Source organism: Lepidochelys olivacea (genome assembly GCF_965140295.1).
Source record: "Lepidochelys olivacea isolate rLepOli2 genome assembly, chromosome: 24".
Taxonomy (NCBI): domain Eukaryota; kingdom Metazoa; phylum Chordata; order Testudines; family Cheloniidae; genus Lepidochelys; species Lepidochelys olivacea.
In genome coordinates this window covers 5,230,300-5,250,728 of record NC_140434.1, presented here as the reverse complement: position 1 = coordinate 5,250,728, position 20,429 = coordinate 5,230,300, and the positions used below count along the sequence as shown (strand labels likewise).

The 20,429-nt window shown below is 47.4% G+C and overlaps 1 protein-coding gene across 2 annotated transcripts; it reads right to left on the bottom strand.

Annotated features, from left to right (window-relative positions):
- Positions 1-908: 908 nt before the first annotated feature.
- Positions 909-19,998, bottom strand: SLC25A44 (solute carrier family 25 member 44). 2 transcript variants are annotated; one of them, XM_084613926.1, is made up of 5 exons: positions 19,930-19,998; positions 12,628-12,747; positions 9,488-10,115; positions 4,142-4,269; positions 909-1,886 (listed from the first exon to the last, which is right to left on the bottom strand). In XM_084613926.1, exons 3-5 carry the CDS (start codon positions 10,107-10,109, stop codon positions 1,695-1,697), a joined length of 942 nt encoding a protein of 313 aa, XP_084470052.1. In that variant the 5' UTR covers positions 10,110-10,115; positions 12,628-12,747; positions 19,930-19,998; the 3' UTR covers positions 909-1,694. The 2 variants fall into 2 exon arrangements, 1 of the variants encoding a protein (XP_084470052.1); XR_014709486.1 differs by having other exon boundaries at positions 1,862-1,886; positions 4,142-4,264.
- Positions 19,999-20,429: the final 431 nt, after the last annotated feature.

The window sequence follows — 20,429 nt, the reverse complement described above, 5'->3', positions numbered from 1 at the left end:
TCTGAACTTTGAGCCTTTATTCTGTGCCCCAGGGCTGACTGTGCTCACTCTATCTGCAGAGTAAACCAGGAGCTCCTTAAGTCTGTGCACATCTGGGGCTCAGGGGAAGCCCATGCTCTACTGAGGGCTAGAAGACAGGTGGACAGCTGAACAAGAGATGGACAGCTGCAGTACAACAGGGTTGGCACCAAAAAATCATCATTAAGGTAGTCAGATGGATGAAAACAGGCAGCCAAGTATCAGTCTGAGCTATATGAATCAGTTATTTGGAAGTAGTGTGTTATCTACTCGATCTTACTGAGCCCCCACAACCTCTATAACTAGCTAGGAAAAGCAAGACCTGAGAGCCAGATTCTGCTCTCGATCACAGGATGCAAGTCTGGGGTAATGTGACTAAGAACAGAATCGGACCCACTGAGTACAGGCTCGTGCTGCACAACTTGATTCGGAGCCTTAGTTTGGTAAGAGACAAGCCATAGTTTGGAATAAGCTTTTCTCTACAGCAAAAGTTGGTGAAAACCCCTTCCTCTCCCCCAGACACAGGATTTTGATCTATTCTGTAGTAATAAACCATTACTCAGTATCTGATACATGCACACCTATCAGGTATGGATGGAAAGACAGAAGCGATTTTCCTTCTTGCATCCTATGTCAATTAAAGCAAGTTCAGCTTCTACTCCTTAGTCACATCCAGTTCAATTTGCACCTAAAGACAGGGCAGTTGAGCATTTCCACCACTCTCTGGATTTGTTTGTGCCTACAGAAATTAAGGGTGGGGAGCAGCAGACATTTCCACTGGATGTAGAATGTTTACACTCACATTTGCCAAGGGCATAGAGTTAACCAGTCAGTCCCTCAATAAATGTCCTCCCCTCCCTGCCCAACCCTGAAATAAAAAAACCCCCACAATTAAAAAAAAAAAAAAAGATGATTAAAACCTGGATTAAGAGCCATAATTGCCATTAGCCTAAAGAAACAAACAGCTCAAATGTTATTTAACTCTCCTGAGCATCAGAACACCAGCTCTGACACTTGGAAGATGTGCAAGGAAGTGAAATAGTTTCCAAGCATATACAAAAATTATGTACAGATCTATTCAGAAAGTGGTAAGCAAGGTCTTAAAAACTGATCCAGGTATTTGTTACTCTCTTCCCTCATTTTTTAAAAATAAAAAAAGGATGTTTGAGAAAAGTTTTACTATACACATATATATATTATATATTTTTCCACCTCCCACGATACCCCTGCAATTAGCAGACTTTCCACCAGGAGGCCCTGCTAGAGTTTGTACATTTCCCCCCATATGGAAATTTGGCAAAATTAAAAGATTACAATTCATTTCAAGAATAACTTTTTTTTTTTTTTTTTTGCTTAACCCGATAGTCTTTCATTTAAGAGAGACCAGGAAATTGTTGGGTTTCACTCACACACCTGGTTGTCCTTGAATGAATTGTCAGTCAAAAGCTTTGCCATACGTTTGTTTGTTTTTCCAACCGGATAACAGTAGAATGTTGTGTTGCAACAGACCTGAGGAGGTGACTGCAGTTGCTCTCGATTCTGTCCTCTGCTGTGAAACTACACAATCCTGTAATTGCGGGAGACCAAGGAGTAGCCCAGCTCTCTCTCTTTCGCTGAGCTTTTAAGCACTGTCTCAATCCATAGGGTTTATAAGACGCTCTCTCTCTCAGTGTTTGCTACCAATGTCTAGAGTCCACAAGCTCTGGGCGGAGGCTCAACTTCTTCAGCGTTTCGTACCCCACCACTATGACAATGGTGGAAGGGGTGGCGGATATGATGCGGGCGGAGAGGCCTTTAGTGAGGCCCCATGGGCCTTCCTCTGCCATTAGCTGCTTGAAAGTGAGAATGATGGAACTCTTGCCTTCCACCTGCAAAGCCAAGAGTGAAACTGTTAGGAGAGGCGATTGCTCAGAGAGGCAGCTCGGGCAGTGGCAGATAAAACAACTGCATTTGTGGTTTCATAAGGGGTTGTTCTGCAATAAGACTGGAAGATATTGCACTCCGTTGAGCTCCTTCAAGGGGCATACCACTGAATTGCCTTCTGGTTTTTAATGTGAGGGGGAACCATAGAAACTAGAGCACCAGATCAGACTCAAGGTCCCTCTAGTCTGGTGCCCTTGCTCAGACAGTGGCCAGAACCAGCTACTCCAAAGAAAGATGCAAGAAACCCCAAAGAAGACTGTAACTGGGACTTCGCAAACCTGCGGTCGGACCCTGCCTCAGTTTCCCCACTCCCGTGTAAGCTAGAGGCTAGCTCCTTGGCCAGCGTGTCAATGAAGCTCCCACCAGTGTCAGTATTTCGTTCCTTTTTCCAAATAATCCATTTATCCAAACACAGTTCGTCACCACACAGGTAAACCAGGTATTGCCACATGAACCCTTCTAACACCTATACCTCAGAGGGCTTCTTCTGCTACCTATACAGTGGGATCCTGAGTCATGTCTTGCACCTAGCTAGTTTGGCAAGCCGCCTTCCAGGTCCTTTCCCTAGCCCAGGGTTTCCTGTAGGAGCCTCTCTGCGGCTCTCCCAACTAACTGAGCTGCTTGAATTTTCATCTAGCCACTTGCGAGGCAGCTGATTCGTCACATGTGCAGCTAAACCCAATGCCCTTAAAGGACCAGCCCACCCTGTGACAACGCAATGATGCAACAACCTGCCCATAGTGGAATTTAAGCACTTGCATTATTTTATGTTTTCTCCATCACCCTATGTGTTTACATTAGAGACCCCACAAGACTGGAGTTTGTCTCGGGACAGAATTTCACTTCCTGCTGGGTGCTGCCCACATCTCCAGAGGTGGCTGCCTTTCAGCAGTGCGACATGTATATCATTTGGGGATGAAAGTGTGCCATGTAGGTGTAAGTTCTAGGTTATTCTGGCTGGCTCCTGCTCACTGCCTCACAGCCGCTCTTTACATGCCAATTTATTTGAGCATAAGCTTTCGTGAGCTACAGCTCACTTCATCGGATGCATACTGTGGAAAATACAGAAGATGTTTGTTTTTATACACACAAACCATGAAAAAATGGGTGTTTATCACTACAAAAGGTTTTCTCTCCCCCCACCCCACTCTCCTGCTGGTAATAGCTTATGTAAAGTGATCACTCTCCTTACAATGTGTATGATAATCAAGGTGGGCCATTTCCAGCTATGGCCCACCTTGATTATCATACACATTGTAAGGAGAGTGATCACTTTACATAAGCTATTACCAGCAGGAGAGTGGGGTGGGGGGAGAGAAAACCTTTTGTAGTGATAAACACCCATTTTTTCATGGTTTGTGTATATAAAAACAAACATCTTCTGTATTTTCCACAGTATGCATCCGATGAAGTGAGCTGTAGCTCACGAAAGCTTATGCTCAAATAAATTGGTTAGTCTCTAAGGTGCCACAGTACTTCTTTTCTTTTTGCGAATACAGACTAACACGGCTGTTACTCTGAAACCTGTCTTTACATGCCGACGCTGTTACAGTCTGGAGCGCGGAGATGGGAGATCAGGAGAAGTGCAAAGGAAAAATAATATGAGCTTTGACCAACAAGAACAGAGTTTCATAGGAGCAGCAAGGGATTGAAATCAGGGGGGTATTTTTGTGCTCATCAGGTCAGGAAATAAACCAAATAAAATACACTGGAGAAGCAGGTTGGTATAATTGAATTTAAACTGTACCAGGGTACTAGCATGGATTCCGTGACCATTGTGGATAGGGATCTTTCCCGTGAGAACAGTGCTACAGATTCCCCTAGAAGTCCGTCCATAGCAAGATTACATGAAATTTACACAGGACCATTTCTCTGTTCATACCAATCCGGGAATCCTGTGACCAACAACAGTCTCACAACATGGCTTTAGCTAGCAAGGTTCTGACCCCACTCTGGACAAGCCTTTAATGACACTAGATCAGGAGAAAAACGAAGGGGTAATCTCCCCATTTTACAGCCACGGAGAGTTTTTAACAATCCATCGGAGCACCTAGAAATAAATGCTAGAAGCCACTGAGAAAAGAGACAAAGTGACTTGCTCACAGCTGCACAGATCAGTGGCAGAGCTGGGACAATACTTGTGCTTTGTGACTCCCAGTCCTGCCCTCTAGACCACGCTACCTTTAGGACGAGCTCTTACCTGCACGCGAGCCCTGATGACATCCATGGGGTTGGTCAGAGTGGAAGCCGTTGCAGCTGCTAGTGGCCCTGATATAGCTTGGAGGAGGAGGTGTGGACAGTCTTTAGGCGTCAGGCGAGAGAGCTGTTCTGGGAACGGGAGGGAGAGTAAAGTTACAGACACGTGTATATATGTATATACTCAGCTGTTCTGTGCCTCCTTCCAGCCAGAACTCCAAGCACTCACCCATACCAACTTCACGGAGTAGAATCCGTGTTTTACAGATGGGTAAACTTGTTACATACCTATGCACCACTCACATGCCTCATTATGTTTCTAGGACTAGGTTGTTTGCTCTAATATAAAAACACTGCATGTTGTCTGCAAAGATTTGTATTAAACTGACTCCTCCATAGGCTATTTAAGTCTCCAGAAGGGTAGTACCTAGTGAATTGTAACACTGCTTCTTGCTACATCCCTCCAAGCAGAGAGCGATGTGTTCTCTAAAGAGCTTACCACACTGTGGGGGCCATCGCTTTCTTCATTCTGCTTTTACATGTTAGTATATTAAGTAACATCATGTGTAGTTTTTAAACACTTACACACACACACAGAGCAATTTAATGGCTGTTTCTTCAGGAAAGAGATTGTTCATCATAGCAATATAGGGCTGGAAAAGACCTCGCAAGGTCATCAAGTCCAGTCCCCTGCTCTGAGACAGGCACACGTAAACCTAGACCATCCCTGACAGGTATTTATCCAACCTCTTCTTAAAAACCTCTCATGATGGAGATTCCACAACCTCCCTTGAAAGTCCATTCCAGAGCTTAACTGCACTTCTAGTTAGAAAGTTTTTCCTAATATTTAACCTAAATCTCCCTTGCTGCAGATTGAGCCCATTGCTTCTTGCCCTGCCATCAGTGGACATGGAGAACAATCGATCACCACCCTCTTCATAACAGCCCTTAACAGTTTTGAAGACTGAACAGGTCCCTCCATCCCAGTTTTCTTTTCTCAAGACTAAAAATACGCAGGGTTTTATCCTTTCCTCATAAGTCAGGGTTTCTAAATCTTTTTATCATTTTTGTTGCTCTCCTCTCGACTCTCCAATTTGTCCAAATCTTTCCTAAAGTACGGTGCCCAGAACTGGACACAGGACACCAGCTGAGGCCTCAACCGTGCTGAGTAGAGTGGGACAATTACCTCCCATCTCTGATATATGACCTGCCTTCTAATATACCCCAGAAAGGTATTAGCCTTTATGCGACTGCATCACCCTGTTGACTCAGTTTGTGATCCACTCTAACCCCCAGATCCTTTTCAGCAGTATTGCCATCTATCCAGTTATTCCCCATTCCCTGTTTGTTGTATAGGTTCATATTTTAAGATGTACTTGTGTCTGCTTAGAAAACAAGGAGAGAGCTCTAGAGGCTATTTTGGCTGCAAACCCAAAACCATGGATCATTTCTACTGGTGTACTTTGTGCCTCAGGACAGGTCACATGATGACTGTATTGACAGATCAAGACCAGAGTGCTGTGCAAAGATATAAACTAGAAGCATCCAGAGCATCAGGAGCTGGAGGAAAGGCATTCTGAGCCTGGGTCCTGGAGATCTCACCACCTTTCTGGGAAAGCTGACCCAATCACAGAAGTTAAATGATTCTTTAAAAATAAATATCCAAGTAGAAATGATCAGGTTTTGGGAGGAGAGAATGGAGCTTATCTGAACTGTGGATAGTTTATGCCCCACACCTTTTTAAAAAAGCACCTATACACCGTGGAGATTTTACAACCCAACACTGCGCTTTGTGTGCTGAAGCAGCAGCTGGATGAAACAGGGCAGAGCAGATTTCAAAGGTAAGGATTGCAGCTACTGGGAAGCTCAAACCACAACAGTGTCCCAAGAGCTGGAGAAATAAGAGCTGTGGCATTAAAAGCAATCGTGCCGACTGTAACCAGCAAGTGGTCCAAGACCCACGTACCAAGGCAATTCTCTGCCTCGCTAATAGGATCTGCCAACTCTGAGGAGTGAGCTGGACACATGGGATGCCTGTATTTTTAATGGTGGCAAACCCTGAGAATCAGTGAAGTGCACTGTACAGCAATCACAGCCAACAAATCCCCTTGTGGAATGACACACCCACCAAACAGCTAGTGGGAGACAAAGATATCAGCTGGGCTAGAAACTTTACAGTTTGGTAACAGCCCGAGTATCACCTGTATTGTACAAATTAGCTGAGTCCGGAGGCATTCTGCACAGGAACAATGATCTCCTGAAAGCTTTGTTATGTCACACAGTGGTTCTCAACCTGGGGTACGTGTACTCTTGAGGGTACGCAGAGGTCTTCCGGGGGTACATCAACTCATCTAGATATTTGCCTAGTTTTACTACAGGCTACATAAAAAGCACTAGCGAAGTCAGTACAAACTAAAATTTCATACGACTTTATACTGCTCTATATACTACACATTGAAAAGTAAGTACAATATTTATATTCCAATCAATTTATTTTATAAGTGTATGGTAAAAAGGAGAAAGTCAGCAATTGGTCAGTAATAATGAGCTGTGACACTTTTGTATTTTTAGGTCTGATTTTGTAAGTAAGTTGTTTTTAAGTGAGGTGAAACTTGGGGGTACGCAAGACAAATCAGACTCCTGAAAGGGGTCAGGAGTCTGGATAGGTTGAGAGCCACTGATGTAACAGTAGGCTTGGCCCGAGGATTAAAACCTATTGAACACAAGCATATCTTTGTTTAGATGCACAACCACAGCTGAACTTGCTTGTAGCTCCATTTCCTGGCTCTGCTAAGGGATTTCATACCCTAGAAGTCTTTTTGCAACCTAAAGGGCCCCACATTCCACACTTGAGAAAGTACAAGTCACACATATGAAACAGTTTTAATTTTCAAACCATTACGTGAACATCAGCTCTTCCACACTCTTGTGTGGGAGGCAAGTATGATCCACAAGTAACTGATGGGGAAGTCCTGGCAGATGTGCCACATGACTTGCCCAAGGCCACACACAGCATATAAGAGCTGGGATTAATACTCAAATTCCTGGCTCTCAGTCCTGTGTGTAGACCAGCGGTTCTCGACCTTTTTCCTTTAAGGCCCCCGCAACACGCTATACAAACTCCATGGCCCACTTGTGCCACAACAACAAGTTTTCTGCATATGCAGTAGATTCAAAGCCAGGGTCAGTATTATGGGGTAGCAAGCAGGGCCCCGTGATGGTAAGTTGCTCAGGCTTTGGCTTCAGCCCTGGGCGGCAGGGCTCGGGCTTCAGCTTTCTACTCTGGGCCCCAGCAAGTCTAACGCAGGGCCTGTTTTCTGGTTTATTTTGACGGACCCCCTGAAACCTGCTCACAGCCCCCCAGGGGGACCTGGACCAGTGGTTGAGAACCACTGGGTTAGACCATGCCATTCTCTTGCCAGAGCTGAGGTCTATCAATGCTTCGCTCTCCACTGATTAAAGAATGTGATCAAATGGGATACAAGCCACCTGATCCAAGAGATGATGGCTGCTCAGTGCTCCAGGGGACAGTCATACCCCCCTGACCCGCTCTCTGCCTTTGTGCCTTGTGGGGAAAACGCCTTTCCAGCCCCTAGTCAGTTCAAGTGCATGAGTGCGAATCACTGTGGCTGGGACTCTGATCTCATTTACAGAGATAACAGCCTTGCTCTGAGACGTTTAGGAATATTTATGTAAAAACAATCCCCAAACAAGAAGAAGGGGTGGACTGACCCTAGGAAAGCTGCCCTCCTATGCTGCCTAGGGCCCTTAATTACCGTGGCCAGGACATCTATCCCAGGATGATCCCTCTCTTCTCCCTTCTTTGTTGCGTTCCCTCTCCTCCGCTGCCACTGCCTCCTCCTGCCCCTCCGACTTCTCCTCCCCAGAAGGCCGTGTAGGGAGGGTCTGATAGGGCATTGTAGGGCTCGGGGTGTTGGATTCCCCGCACAAGCCACCGGCTACATGTTGTGCTCTAACCGCCCCATGCAGACCCTGCTGGTGCACACTATCTATTGAGTGCACATTAATATAGGCCAGCAGGGTCCATTCTGGGCAGTTAGACTGCAACGCATGCTGTGGGTTAGGTGGTGAATCCATCACCTCAAACAATTGCTGCAGCTTGCCTCCTTTCAGAGTCTCACTGTGCAGTGCACAGGTGCCGTGGGGCGGTGGAGAATAACGCCAGCAGCCGCGACACTATTTCCTGTGTTCGTCGGACCTCAGTAGCAGTGAGAGAGATGCACTTTTTTAATGTGTGTGCATGCTTACAAAATTACCTTGCAAAATTAGTAGATTGAGTCCTGAATTAGTAATTTCATAATTACATGTAATACTCTGGGGGGAATTCTGCACCACTGCGCAATGCAGAATTTTGCAGAACTTAATGTTGTGCTCGCAGAATTTCCTTTCCCCCACAGAAATGGGCTGCAGTCCTGATAGCCAGCACTGGGCCCAGCAGACCCCAGCTCACAGAGAGAAGACACTGCTGGGGGGAGGGAGAGGGAGCTAGAGGGTTCCTGGCAGCTGCAGTTCCCAGCATGCCCTGAAGAACGGAGAGGGCAGCGCGCAGAAAACTCTATGCAAGCCTGGGACCAAGCATCAGGCTTTCCTTCTCGGTCCCTGGGCTCTGGGGGAAGAGAGGAGCAGGTGTCTGGGCTGGGAGGGGGCCATGGTTGAGCTCTGGAGGGGGGCGGTATCTGGGCAAGAGAGGGCCCTGTGGCTGGGCTCTGGGAGTGTAGGTATCTGTGCAATTGGGGGGGGGGGGGTCCTGTAGCTGGGCTCAGGGGTCCTGTGGCTGAGCTGTGGAGGGGGAGTGAGTGCAGGTATCTGGGCTAGGGGCATCCCATGGCTGGGTTATGTGGGGGAGGGGGTTCAGGTGTATTGGTATGGGGGACCCCACAGCTAGGGAGAGGTTGTGGTTGTCTGGCCCCCTGGCTGGGCTCGGGGGGGGGGGTGGCAGGGAGTGAGGGGAGAGTAAGGGGACAGAGAAACAGGAACTGGGTTGTCATAGGGGTTTCTTTAACTCTATTCCTGGGGGAATTTTTGTATGTCTGTCTGCTCTGTTACAGACATACTTGCAGACCGGTATTTTGAAATAAATTACCAAAATAATGGAAACTGATGTGATTATATGGTGTTATTTTGACAAATAAAATTTGCGGAATTTTGCAGAATTTTAAAATACTGTGTGCAGAATTTAACGTTTTGGGGCAGAATGCCCCAAGGAGTAATGTCGAAAAAAAAGGGATTACTGAAAATCAGGGAGCATTCACATTTAAGCACTCAGACCCCAAAGTGCCCAGTAGCTGCCCATGCCAAGTCATTGTGGAAGCCTCCGTGTTCCACCTACCTGCATAGAAGTGGTAGAAAGGCCACCATACGGCACTGTTGGGAATATAGGTGAGCAGAGAGGCCACGTAGCCCCTGTAGAAGCCTCTCAGTCCGTCGGCGTTAAAGATCTGTACAAGGATGTCCTTGGTCTGGCCGAAGATCATATTACGTTTGCAGTCTTGGTACCGCACTTTGAACCTGCCCATGCTCTCACCCTCACGCTGCATCATGAGGTGCTGGGAAACGACATCTATGGGTACCGTGATGCTCTGTGCCACCAGAGAGGCTGAGCCGCCGGCCACCAGCGACTTGACCACGTTGCTGTTGTTGTACTTGGATACGTACTTGCGGGTGAGCTCGTAGGTGGTCACGTAGCACTGGCCTGAAATTAGGGTGAAGGTGTTGACCAAGAAGCCCCGGTACAGCCCAGCTGCCCCTTCCGCCCGCAATATCTTCACAAAGGCATCAAAGGTCCCGTTGTAGAGGCTCTTGCCCTTCTGGACCTGCAGCCGTGTTCGGATGAGCGTGAAGGGGTAAACGCTCACCCGGATCATCATGGTCATGCAGACACCAAACACATAGAACTTCTTCTTGTCCAGATGCTCCCACTCGATGATTGGGATGTTGCGTTTGTCCTCCATAATTCCCTGGAATGCAGGGGAATTAAAATTAGTGATCATCAGATAGTCTAATCCTTTGGAAGATGGAGGGGAGTAAGGGACTTTTTGGATTAAGCCTCCTTTCTCCGTTGGGCTCAGCCCTGCAGTGACCTTCCAGCTAGCCAAGGGCTGGACTAAGTCCACTTAAGAACCAGCCATTATTATAAATAATGATGTTTGTGGGGCCTGAGTGAAACAAGTGGCCTAGCCTCTTGGGCACCCAGCACCCAAGCTCTGATTGCCTGGGGGGTAGTGATGGGTAAATCTGAGGATCCCACAGTTGGCTAGCAGTCAATGAGAAGGAGAAATTTTGCCATTAACAGATGAACACACAACCAGAAAGTGGCTATAGGGACTTTGTACATGAGGACACACCTGGTTTATTCAAGCCTCTTGAGCATAGACATGTCTAGGCTGAGGTGGTTACTCAACAGGATTTGCCATGAGGCCCCACAGTGGTGTTGCTGAGTCTACCAGCAGTTATCCCTGAACCAAGTTAAGAGGTACCGAATTGATTTCCCCCATTTTCTGAGATTAATCATTCTAACACACTACCAGCAGAAAGTGGATCAGCTGCCCACATCATGCTAGGTCTCCAGTAGGGTGGATAAAAATGTATTTAAAACATTTTTTTTAATTTAAATTAAATACAGGTTTTTAAAAAATAAACCTATTTAAAATTAAATTTGAAATAATGACAACCTACAGTGAGACCTAAATTCATTATAATCTATTAAAATAACACCTAAATATAAAAAATATTAAGTAGTACAGATTTGCTGACAAGTTTTAAAGAAAATCAAGCCACTGAACTGGTGCAAGTTCCATGGCTAAGCACCTGGAACCAGTGTATGAAGTGCCAAACCAGTTTTTGATATATTCAGAAGATACAGAGCAAGTATTGTCTTCACTTCAGTTTATTCAACTAGTTCAGTTCAGGGACTAGCTCAAAGTTAAGAAACCAACCATGAGTCTCCTCTTCCAATCTATGAATAAAAACTAGGTGTTAGAGGGCAAAATCTACTAGTACTAAAACCTTGAAGGACAGTGACCAGAAATTATCAGTTCAATCCATTAACTACAGCTAATACTTTCTTTGTTTAATAAATCAGGGCAAGTCTACACTACAAAATTAAAGTTGACCTAAATTAGGGTGGTGCACAGCCACCGCAGAAATGACTGCGGTCTTTGATGTCCACACTACGCCCCCTCTGTTGGTGGTGCACATCCTCACCAGGAGCGCTTCCACTGATTTAACTGACAGCATGGGGCACTGACAGCTCGGGGACCAGCCACTGCACCTGCCAGCCCCACGTGGGGCGGAGAGGCTCTGGCATGTCAGCCCTGCGCTTATATCACCTGTTGCTGTCTTTGACAGCCTGAGCTGGGCAAGCAACGCGGTGTCTACACACACACTGCATCAACCTAACTACCTCGACCTAAGCATTATGCCTCTCACGGAGGTGGAGTTATTAGGTTGGTGTAGCGGGCGACTTACAACAGCAGGACCAACATTGTAGCATCCTAGACGTTATACAGAGTTAGATCAACGGAAGCCGCCCTCCGTTGACCGAACCCTGTAACGTAAACAAGGCCTCAGTTAATTTCAAAGGCAATACATTTTTTATAAACTTTTTTTCCTTATGTATCCAGTGCATTTAGGGTAGCTTGATTTAATAAAAAGTTTAAATGCTGAATTTCCAAAAAGAGCTTGACTCATATCGTAAGTAAAAAAATTAATCTAGCAAGAAATGCATCATTCACCATTTTCTAATGTAATAAAAATGTAAAAATTAAGAATTTCAACAAGGGTACGTTAAGCTATAGAACTGCTTAAATAATTGTGCATAGATATGGTGTATCCTTCTGATTAGCAAAAAGCAGCACCACATAAAGTGCAAAGGCCATGTTTAACTGCAAATCAATATGTTTTAATGATTACCAACCAATGAGAATCAATCTTTATTTAGGAAAATATAAATGGAAAACATGACTTAAGTTAGGATCATAGAAGGTTAGGGTTGGAAGCGACCACAGGAGGTCACCTAGTCCAACCCCCTGCTTGAAGCAGGACCAATCCCCAATTTTTGCCCCAGACCCCTAAATGGCCCCCTCAAGGATTGAACTCACAACCCTGGGTTTAGCAGGCCAATGCTCAAACCACTGAGCTATCCCTCCCCCAACGTTTCCTAGTTGTTGATTTAAATTATGATTAAAATCCACACTGCTCTCCAGAATGAGGGAGAACCTACTCATAGTGAGAACCCCTCACTTCATGCTATCTTGACTTTAGTTTCCTTTGGAGTGGCATGGCCATGATCCAACTGATAGGGCACCAGCTGGGAGGAAACCCAGATTCTATTCCAGCTCTGCTATGACATACTGAAATCTTAAGTATGTCACCACACCCCTCTGTGCCTCAGTTTCCCCCTCTGTAAAATAATGCTTACTGACCTTTGTGAGATGCTTTGAGATCTATGGATGAAGAATTAAATATTACCTGTTATTGAGCATGCGGAGCAGGAAAATTTTTTGGCAACCAGCGCAGCTTCTTCCCTGTCATTCTGAGTTCACTGGTGCTGCTGGCCTTCAGGATCCCACCCTTCAGGTCCTAGGCTGTCTACAAAGTAAAGGGTGATATGTTTTGAAATCTCTGAACAAGATCTTAGATTCATCGCATGAATCACAGATGTGTTTTTCCATGCTCCTCTCATTTTTCCCTCCCCCTCACTGATTGGAAATGCAAGTCAAGGGGTAAAGTTAAGAATAAGGATTAAAGGAAGGAGGAAGTGAGAGCACAGATGTAAACAAGCACAGAATTATGTAGTGCCTCTAAGGTGAAGACAAAGAGCCTGAAAAGAAAGTTAGCAAAGATCATGGTTCAGGGAGCCCACCACAGCCAAGGAGATGTAGGTTGTACTTTGATGAACTTTGCTCATTTTAGCCATAATCACTTTCTTTACTAGATAATCTTCTCTGGTGCAATAATCCTGAAATACCCATTATGCCTCCAGCTACGGCTGCACTCGCAGAGTCAGGGATCAGAGCGGAGTTTCAGTAAAACACAATGACTCCTTGGGGCCATATGGACATTCATGCCACAGAACACCGTGATCTCCAGCAGCAGGACACAGTAAGAGGTTACTCACAATTCAGTTTCCCCCTTCAACTCAGCCGACCCTATTTAACACAGGTCTCTCCTCGCCTAACAACCCACCATCTGATCTCTGCTGAATTGCCCGCCATGCCATAAGCCAACGAGTGCCAACCTTTGTGGGGATGTGTTTCTCTGGGATAAGATTCTGAGCTGTTCGTCCCAACTCCCATTGAACTGTTGCGCGCTCACCTGCCGCGAAGCTTGAGCTGATTGTTTGGAGCAGGCCTAGCTCCTTGGAGAGTCAGGGCACCCACGAAGGAATAGGAGGAAGGCAGCAGGGATGCCCCAGGACAAAGCCCAGAGGCACTTTGCTGAGCTAAGAGGGGAATGCTAGAGCACAAGTCTTGGTGGTTGGGAACCACTCCACTGTCAGCAGCCTCCCCAGACAATAAACTCTTTGCCCTCCCATACCTGAGGCAGTACTGGGCGTGAGCGCAAGCGGGGAATTTATTATAGGAAAGGATTCGAGCCTTTATGCACTTTGGGATCATTCAAAAACACAGGCTATAGGCTTCCATTTCCTGTGGAGATGCTAGGAACAGGGATGATACAGTGCCCACCCCTCCACGCCAGTGACACTGAACTGATCTGGGCGTTCCATAAACCAAAGGAAAACTCACGATCTGTATAAGAGATCAGAAGAGCGGCCAATAGGTCTCCCATATTTCTCACTAGAAGGTCTGTTTACTATCTCAAGTAAAGCCATGGAAGGCAGCAAGTGGAGCTTCCTGCTGGTTCCCTTATTCAGTTTCCGACTATCAGCAGAAACAGACGGTATTTGATTCTCATGCAGTTCCTGTAAACTGAAAACAACCCCCTTCACATCAGTGCTGAAGAGGTGGAAAGGTACAATGCCCAGGCAGCAGCCCTCAGTGACAAGCGCTCCCGAAAATGCGTATAAGTGAGAGACTTGATACAGAGAGCCATGGCAACTCACCCCTCACGTGACATTACCTCTGCTATGTTTCACAGTAGCAGCCGTGTTAGTCTGTATTTGCAAAAAGAAAAGGAGGACTTGTGGCACCTTAGAGACTAGCCAATTTATTTGAGCATAAACTTTCGTGAGCTACAGCTCACTTCATCGGATGCATTCAGTATTTTCCACTCAGATAAATTGGTTAGTCTCTAAGGTGCCACTAGTACTCCTTTTCTTTTTACCTCTGCTATGGTATCCCCCACACCCTTCTATCTACAGGCTCTAAAGCATCATACTAAGGTTAGCCATATAGCAGCGGCTTGCAAGAGAGCTCTCTGAAGTTGAGGATGCTCCTCTTTCACGCTGAAGAGGTGGCTGGTGGTAGGCCTGACCCATGAAAAGTGTGTTTGGATACATTCATAAATTCTACAGGGGAAAATAACCCATGAGAGTAATCGCCTGGATTTCTATAGCACCGAACCTATCATCTCAGGATCTCAGACAGGATTCTTCACACACCCAGGTATAGACAAGTAGCGTTAGCTCCATTATACAGACATGGAATCAAAAGTACATAGGTGAGGGGATTTGCTCCAAGGTCCCATACTTAATCAGTGGCAGAGTAAGGAACAAAGTCGCTGCTTCGTGAACAACTCCCCACATCTGCCTCTAATGCCTGTGCTCTAACCACTCAGGCTGGGCCAACAGAAGGCCAATTTTGCCAGTATTGACCAAGCATACAGTATAGTTTCCTCCTCTGGCAAAGTTTGCCCCAACCCACCATAGACTTCACAGATCTAAATCTGGGAACTCCCACCAGACAGTGTTTGTCACTAACCATTACGAAAAAAAAAAGCCAAAATAAAGTTATAATATCCAACCGGAACCAGATTATTGTTAAACCGAACATTTCCCATTCCAGATCAAAGACTCCTCCCTGGGTTCAGTGTAGAACAGTCATATCGGTCAGAGAACATCCTGGCTATGTAATACAAAGGTCAGAGCCATTCAGCTTTAGACACAACTTGTACAACTTGCTTCAAAGGGCTTGTCTACACTTGAAAGTTATTTCAGATGAAGGTAGAATTTAAAGAGCAACAGCTCCCTGTGTGGACACACTTATTATAGAAGAGTGCCTTTTCCTAGTTTTGTTTAATCCACTTTGAAAGCAATAGCTATTCTGGTCAATTTCCCTGTGTAGACAACCCCTAATCATACAGATCAAGACAGCTGTGATAATGCCACTGACTGCAGGGACCCTATGTTTGCAACCTACTAGGAAACCAAAACAGTCAGATGGAATATTGGAGTAATTGACAGTGTTAAGTTATTGTGAAGGGCTTGATTCTCAGGTACACTAAGGCCTCTTTACACAGCTCTGGCAGTGAAAGGGAGCTGTAAGGTTTAACTAATTCATGCCTACTTTAAAGCCATTTTACAGTGATAAAAAGAAGCCTTAGTGTAAATAAGAATAAGGCCCCAAATTTCAGGTTCTATCAATAACAGTCAAATAACCAAGACTATGAGAGAAATTTGCATGATAAAACAATTTACATATTTGCTTATTCCCTTGGAAGGAAATAGAGGATTTCAAGGTGACGAAATCCCTTCAAAAGTCCTTTACATTTTAAAAAAAATGTTTGCTTACTATCAGCCAACAAAATGTTTAAAGAACTTCAGCAAACACTGTTATAGGCTTCATCACAACTTCTAATGATGCTCAGACTGGAGGGTGAGGTTGAAAATACCACATGGTATTTGCAAAACAACAATCTGAATGGAAAAAAAAAAAAAAAAAGGTATCCTATTTTACCTGGTACAAAAATAAAACCATGACTCACTGCTACCGCCAACTGAAAGAGACAAATGGAATATAAGAAAGCTAAAGGCTTGTCTACACATACAAGTTGTACCACTGTAACTACATCAGTATAGCTAAAGCAGTAAAACCCTCTGTAGTGTCTGGATATATGTATATATAATCAATATAAAAGTGATTAAACTGGTATAGCTATTCCCATACAAGACGGGGAATAAGCTAAATCACTATAAGGCACCTTTGTACCAGAATAACTATGCCCACACTAGGCTTATACCAGTAGAACTATTTCAGCATAAAAATCACACCCCTTAACCAACACAGTTACACTGGTGGAACTTTCACGGATAGTCCAGGCCTTCAACCCAGTCTGCTCCGCTGCTCAATGACAGGTTTAGAAGTAACACAGCGAGGTCAAAAATCATATTGACTTTACCTGTGTTATTAGTATCACCATTGATTATTAAATCCATGGAACTAGGTGAGGTCTAGTTTACTTCTCAGAGCATGCTCATTGTGAACAATGACACGCTGGTCACTTTCACTTTTGGATCTAGTTAGTTTCATTTGTTTGGCTCTCAAGCTGTTGCAAGAGCTGCAATGCTTGGCTTGTAATGCCTTCCCTCCACCCACAGGAGTTTTACAAGTCCAAAGAAACGTTTGCATTGGTTTTAGGTTCTATACTGTGTTGATTTTATTACTGAGACCGTCAGCTCCTTGGGGGAGAGACTGTACTTTCCTCTATGTCTTGTTAATAACCACCTTCATTTGAAATCTAAATCTAACAGACAACGTTGCTTTAATCCCATCGTTTGCCAGTGATGGAAGCAGGGCTATGGCAATGGATTAATCTCTAAAGGAGATGAGTGGGGGAGAGGAGTGCCTGGCATCACTAGGAATGTAGCCTGTGTCAAAGGAGGCCAAGCAATGATTGGAACTAGAGCCCAACCTAGTCTCAAACACACACAATTTGTACCCCTTTAACACAGGCCGACTGATCTGTGTTATAAACTTTTTGCTGTAACTGTATTTAAACAAAAAGAAAAGGAGTACTTGTGGCACCTTAGAGACTAACCAATTTATTTGAGCATAAGCTTTCGTGAGCTACAGCTCACTTCATCAGATGCATAAAGCCACTTTATGCATCCGATTATGTGAGCTGTAGCTCACGAAAGCTTATGCTCAAATAAACTGGTTAGTCTCTAAGGTGCCACAAGTACTCCTTTTTTTTTTGCGAATACAGACTAACACAGCTGCTACTCTGAAACCTGTATTTAAACGTGATTCTTTGACCAATGAAGACAGAGCCTTTGTTTGCTCCAAACCAGAATATCTCCCAGTCAGCATACTAATGCCTTGGCCTGAAGTCCTGGGAGTTATCCAGAAGTAGGCTGAGAAACTGCCATCCCAAGATCTATGTTGCCTCTGGACTCTCTCTAAACACAGGAGGTCAAACATTCCTGAAAGCCAGGCCACTGAGGATCTCCTAGTTTTAATTCTTGTCTCTGTACTAGGCCAGAGGGAACCTGGGCTGGTTAGGTGGCTCAACATAACTAATTTTTAATAAATACTTCACACTTTTATACCATTTTTATCCTAGGATAAAAAAATACATCTTTTACAAACATAAGGCCTCACAGTGCCTCTATGCATCATGCTCATTTTACATAGAGTGAAACTGAGTCATGGAGAGGTTAAGGCCAATACTTTCAAACACATACACTGATTTCAGTTGCCTTAATTTTTGGGCACCCAAATGTGGACAATCCATGGCTGGTTTTCAGAAGAGGCAAGCACCCACAACTCAAATTGAGAGCTGACTGGGGTGACCTACTGGCTTTCTGGAAAGATCCAAAGCTGCTCTTCTGATCTACTGTACAGATGGTGAACTCTCCCTTGTTTTATGGAGTGTGCAGATCAGCTGAGGGTCACTGGTAAGGGCTACTCCTTGCAGTGGAGGGGCAGGTGCTGCACAATTTTTATTGAACACAAGGCTATAGGTATTTAATTTGGGGCACCCAAAAACGGACATATGCAGAAGTCAGTAGACATTTGAAAGTTTTGGCAGAAGGGACTTGAGTGGAGAACAGGATCCTTCTAGTCCCAGCTTCTGAAACAGCACCCCTTTTTGACTCCACCATCATTTCACATCACTGCCTGGCCTGCAGCTTTATCCCCAGCTGCCCCTCCCTAGCACCCCAAGCTCACCCCAGACCCCCTACCCCAGGCCTTGCCACCCCATCTCTCCCTCTCCCCATGACCTCCCCCAAGTTGTGTCCTGCCCCATCCTCCCTTCAAGGTGTCCCCGGCCTGTTCCCCTCCAGCATTCTCACTAGTTGCCCTCCCACAAGGCCCCACTCCATCCTTCCTTCAAAATGCCCCCGATATTTTCCCCAGACGCATCTCCTCAAATGCCCTTTTCCCTGGACCCTCCCCCAGCTCAACATCCCCCAACTGCCCCTGCCCAGCCTCTGTTCCCCCTTGTTCCCACCCAACTGTCCCCAAGGTGGGGACTGTCCCAGAGCCTCCCACTGCCCGCCCCTCCAGCTCCTCAACTGTCCCACCCTGCCCCCAACTGCCTCTCCAGGCTCTCAATTATCCCAACTGCCCCTCCCCTGTCCTCCCCTGCCCCCCCAGGTGGGCCCTGTCCCAGAGCCTCCCACTGCCCCCCCCAGCTCCTCAACTCTCTCACCTTGCCCCAACTGCCTCTCCAGGCCCTCAATTATCCCAACTGCCCCTCCCCTGTCCTACCCTGCCCCCCCAGGTGGGCCCTGTCCCAGAGCCTTCCACTGCCCCCCCCCCCAGCTCCTAAACTCTCTCACCTTGTCCCCAACTGCCTCTCCAGGCTCTCAATTATCCCAACTGCCCCTCCCCTGTCCCACCCTGCCCCCCAGGTGGGCCCTGTCCCAGAACCTCCCACTGCCCCCCCCAGCTCCTCAACTCTCTCACCTTGCCCCAACTGCCTCTCCAGGCCCTCAATTATCCCAACTGCCCCTCCCCTGTCCTACCCTGCCCCCCCAGGTGGGCCCTGTCCCAGAGCCTTCCACTGCCCCCCCCCCCAGCTCCTAAACTCTCTCACCTTGTCCCCAACTGCCTCTCCAGGCTCTCAATTATCCCAACTGCCCCTTCCCTGCCCCCACAACTGCCCCTCCCCTGTCCCACCCTGCCCCCCAGGTGGGCCCTGTCCCAGAGCTTCCCACTGCCCCCCCCAGCTCCTCAACTCTCTCACCTTGCCCCAACTGCCTCTCCAGGCCCTCAATTTTCCCAACTGCCCCTCCCCTGTCCTACCCTGCCCCCCAGGTGGGCCCTGTCCCAGAGCCTCCCACTGCCCCCCCCAGCTCCTCAACTCTCTCACCTTGCCCCAACTGCCTCTCCAGGCCCTCAATTATCCCAACTGCCCCTCCCCTGTCCTACCCTGCCCCCCCAGGTGGGCCCTGTCCCAGAGCCTTCCACTGCCCCCCCCCAGCTCCTAAACTCTCTCACCTTGCCCCCAACTGCCTCTCCAGGCTCTCAATTATCCCAACTGCCCCTTCCCTGCCCCCACAACTGCCCCTCCCCTGTCCCACCCTGCCCCCCAGGTGGGCCCTGTCCCAGAGCCTCCCACTGCCCCCCCCCCAGCTCCTCAACTCTCTCACCTTGCCCCAACTGCCTCTCCAGGCCCTCAATTATCCCAACTGCCCCTCCCCTGTCCCACCCTGCCCCCCCAGGTGGGCCCTGTCCCAAAACCCACATTGCCCCTGCCTGGCCCCTCATATGTCGCACCCTGGCCCCCCAATTGTCTCCCGAGCCCCCCAATTGCCTCCCCCGGGGCCCCCAGCTGCCACCCCCACCCCAGGTGAGCGCTGTCGCAGAGCCCCCTTGGGACCCCCCCAGCTAAGCCCCGCCCCCTGCGCGGCCGCCTCTCACTCACCTCGGGCGGGCGCCCCCAGGCCCCTGCTCCGCCCCCATGGCGCCCCCGAGACCTGGGCCAGCAGCAGCCGGCACCCGCTCCACCCCCCGGCCGGAAGTCAGCGGAGGGAGGCGCGGCTCGCGTAGCCGTCCGCTCGGCCAATGACCAGCCCGGCCTGCCCCGCCATCTTAGGTGCGGGCAGAAGCCTCGCCCGGCCCAGTTCCCTCGCGTGATTCTTGGCCTTAACAAAGATGGCGTCCGCCCTCCTCTGCCCCAGTCAAACATGGCCGCCCGCAAGGCTTAGTCGTGCAATGAGCATGCGCGCTCACAGCTTTCCCCCCCCCCCGCCAGGTTGGGTTCTGAGGCTTGCAGCAGCCACGAGTGCTGCACGTGGGCTGCAGGGCAGAGAGGGGGAGGGTGTGGTGGGTTTTGAGTTGGTGGGTCCTGATCTGGGGGGCTTGGCCAGGTTGCGGGGGGCTCTTCGAAGATTAGAAAAGGGGGGTCAGCCAGGAACTTTTCAG

Coding starts and splice junctions, on each gene's coding strand:
- SLC25A44 (XM_084613926.1), bottom strand. CDS start 10,109: ATGGAGGACAAACGCAACATCCCAATCATCGAGTGGGAGCATCTGGAC. Junction 4,270..9,487: donor TTTCTACCACTTCTATGCAG/GTAGGTGGAACA, acceptor TCCCGTTCCCAG/AACAGCTCTCTCGCCTGACG. Junction 1,887..4,141: donor TCATCAGGGCTCGCGTGCAG/GTAAGAGCTCGT, acceptor TTGGCTTTGCAG/GTGGAAGGCAAGAGTTCCAT.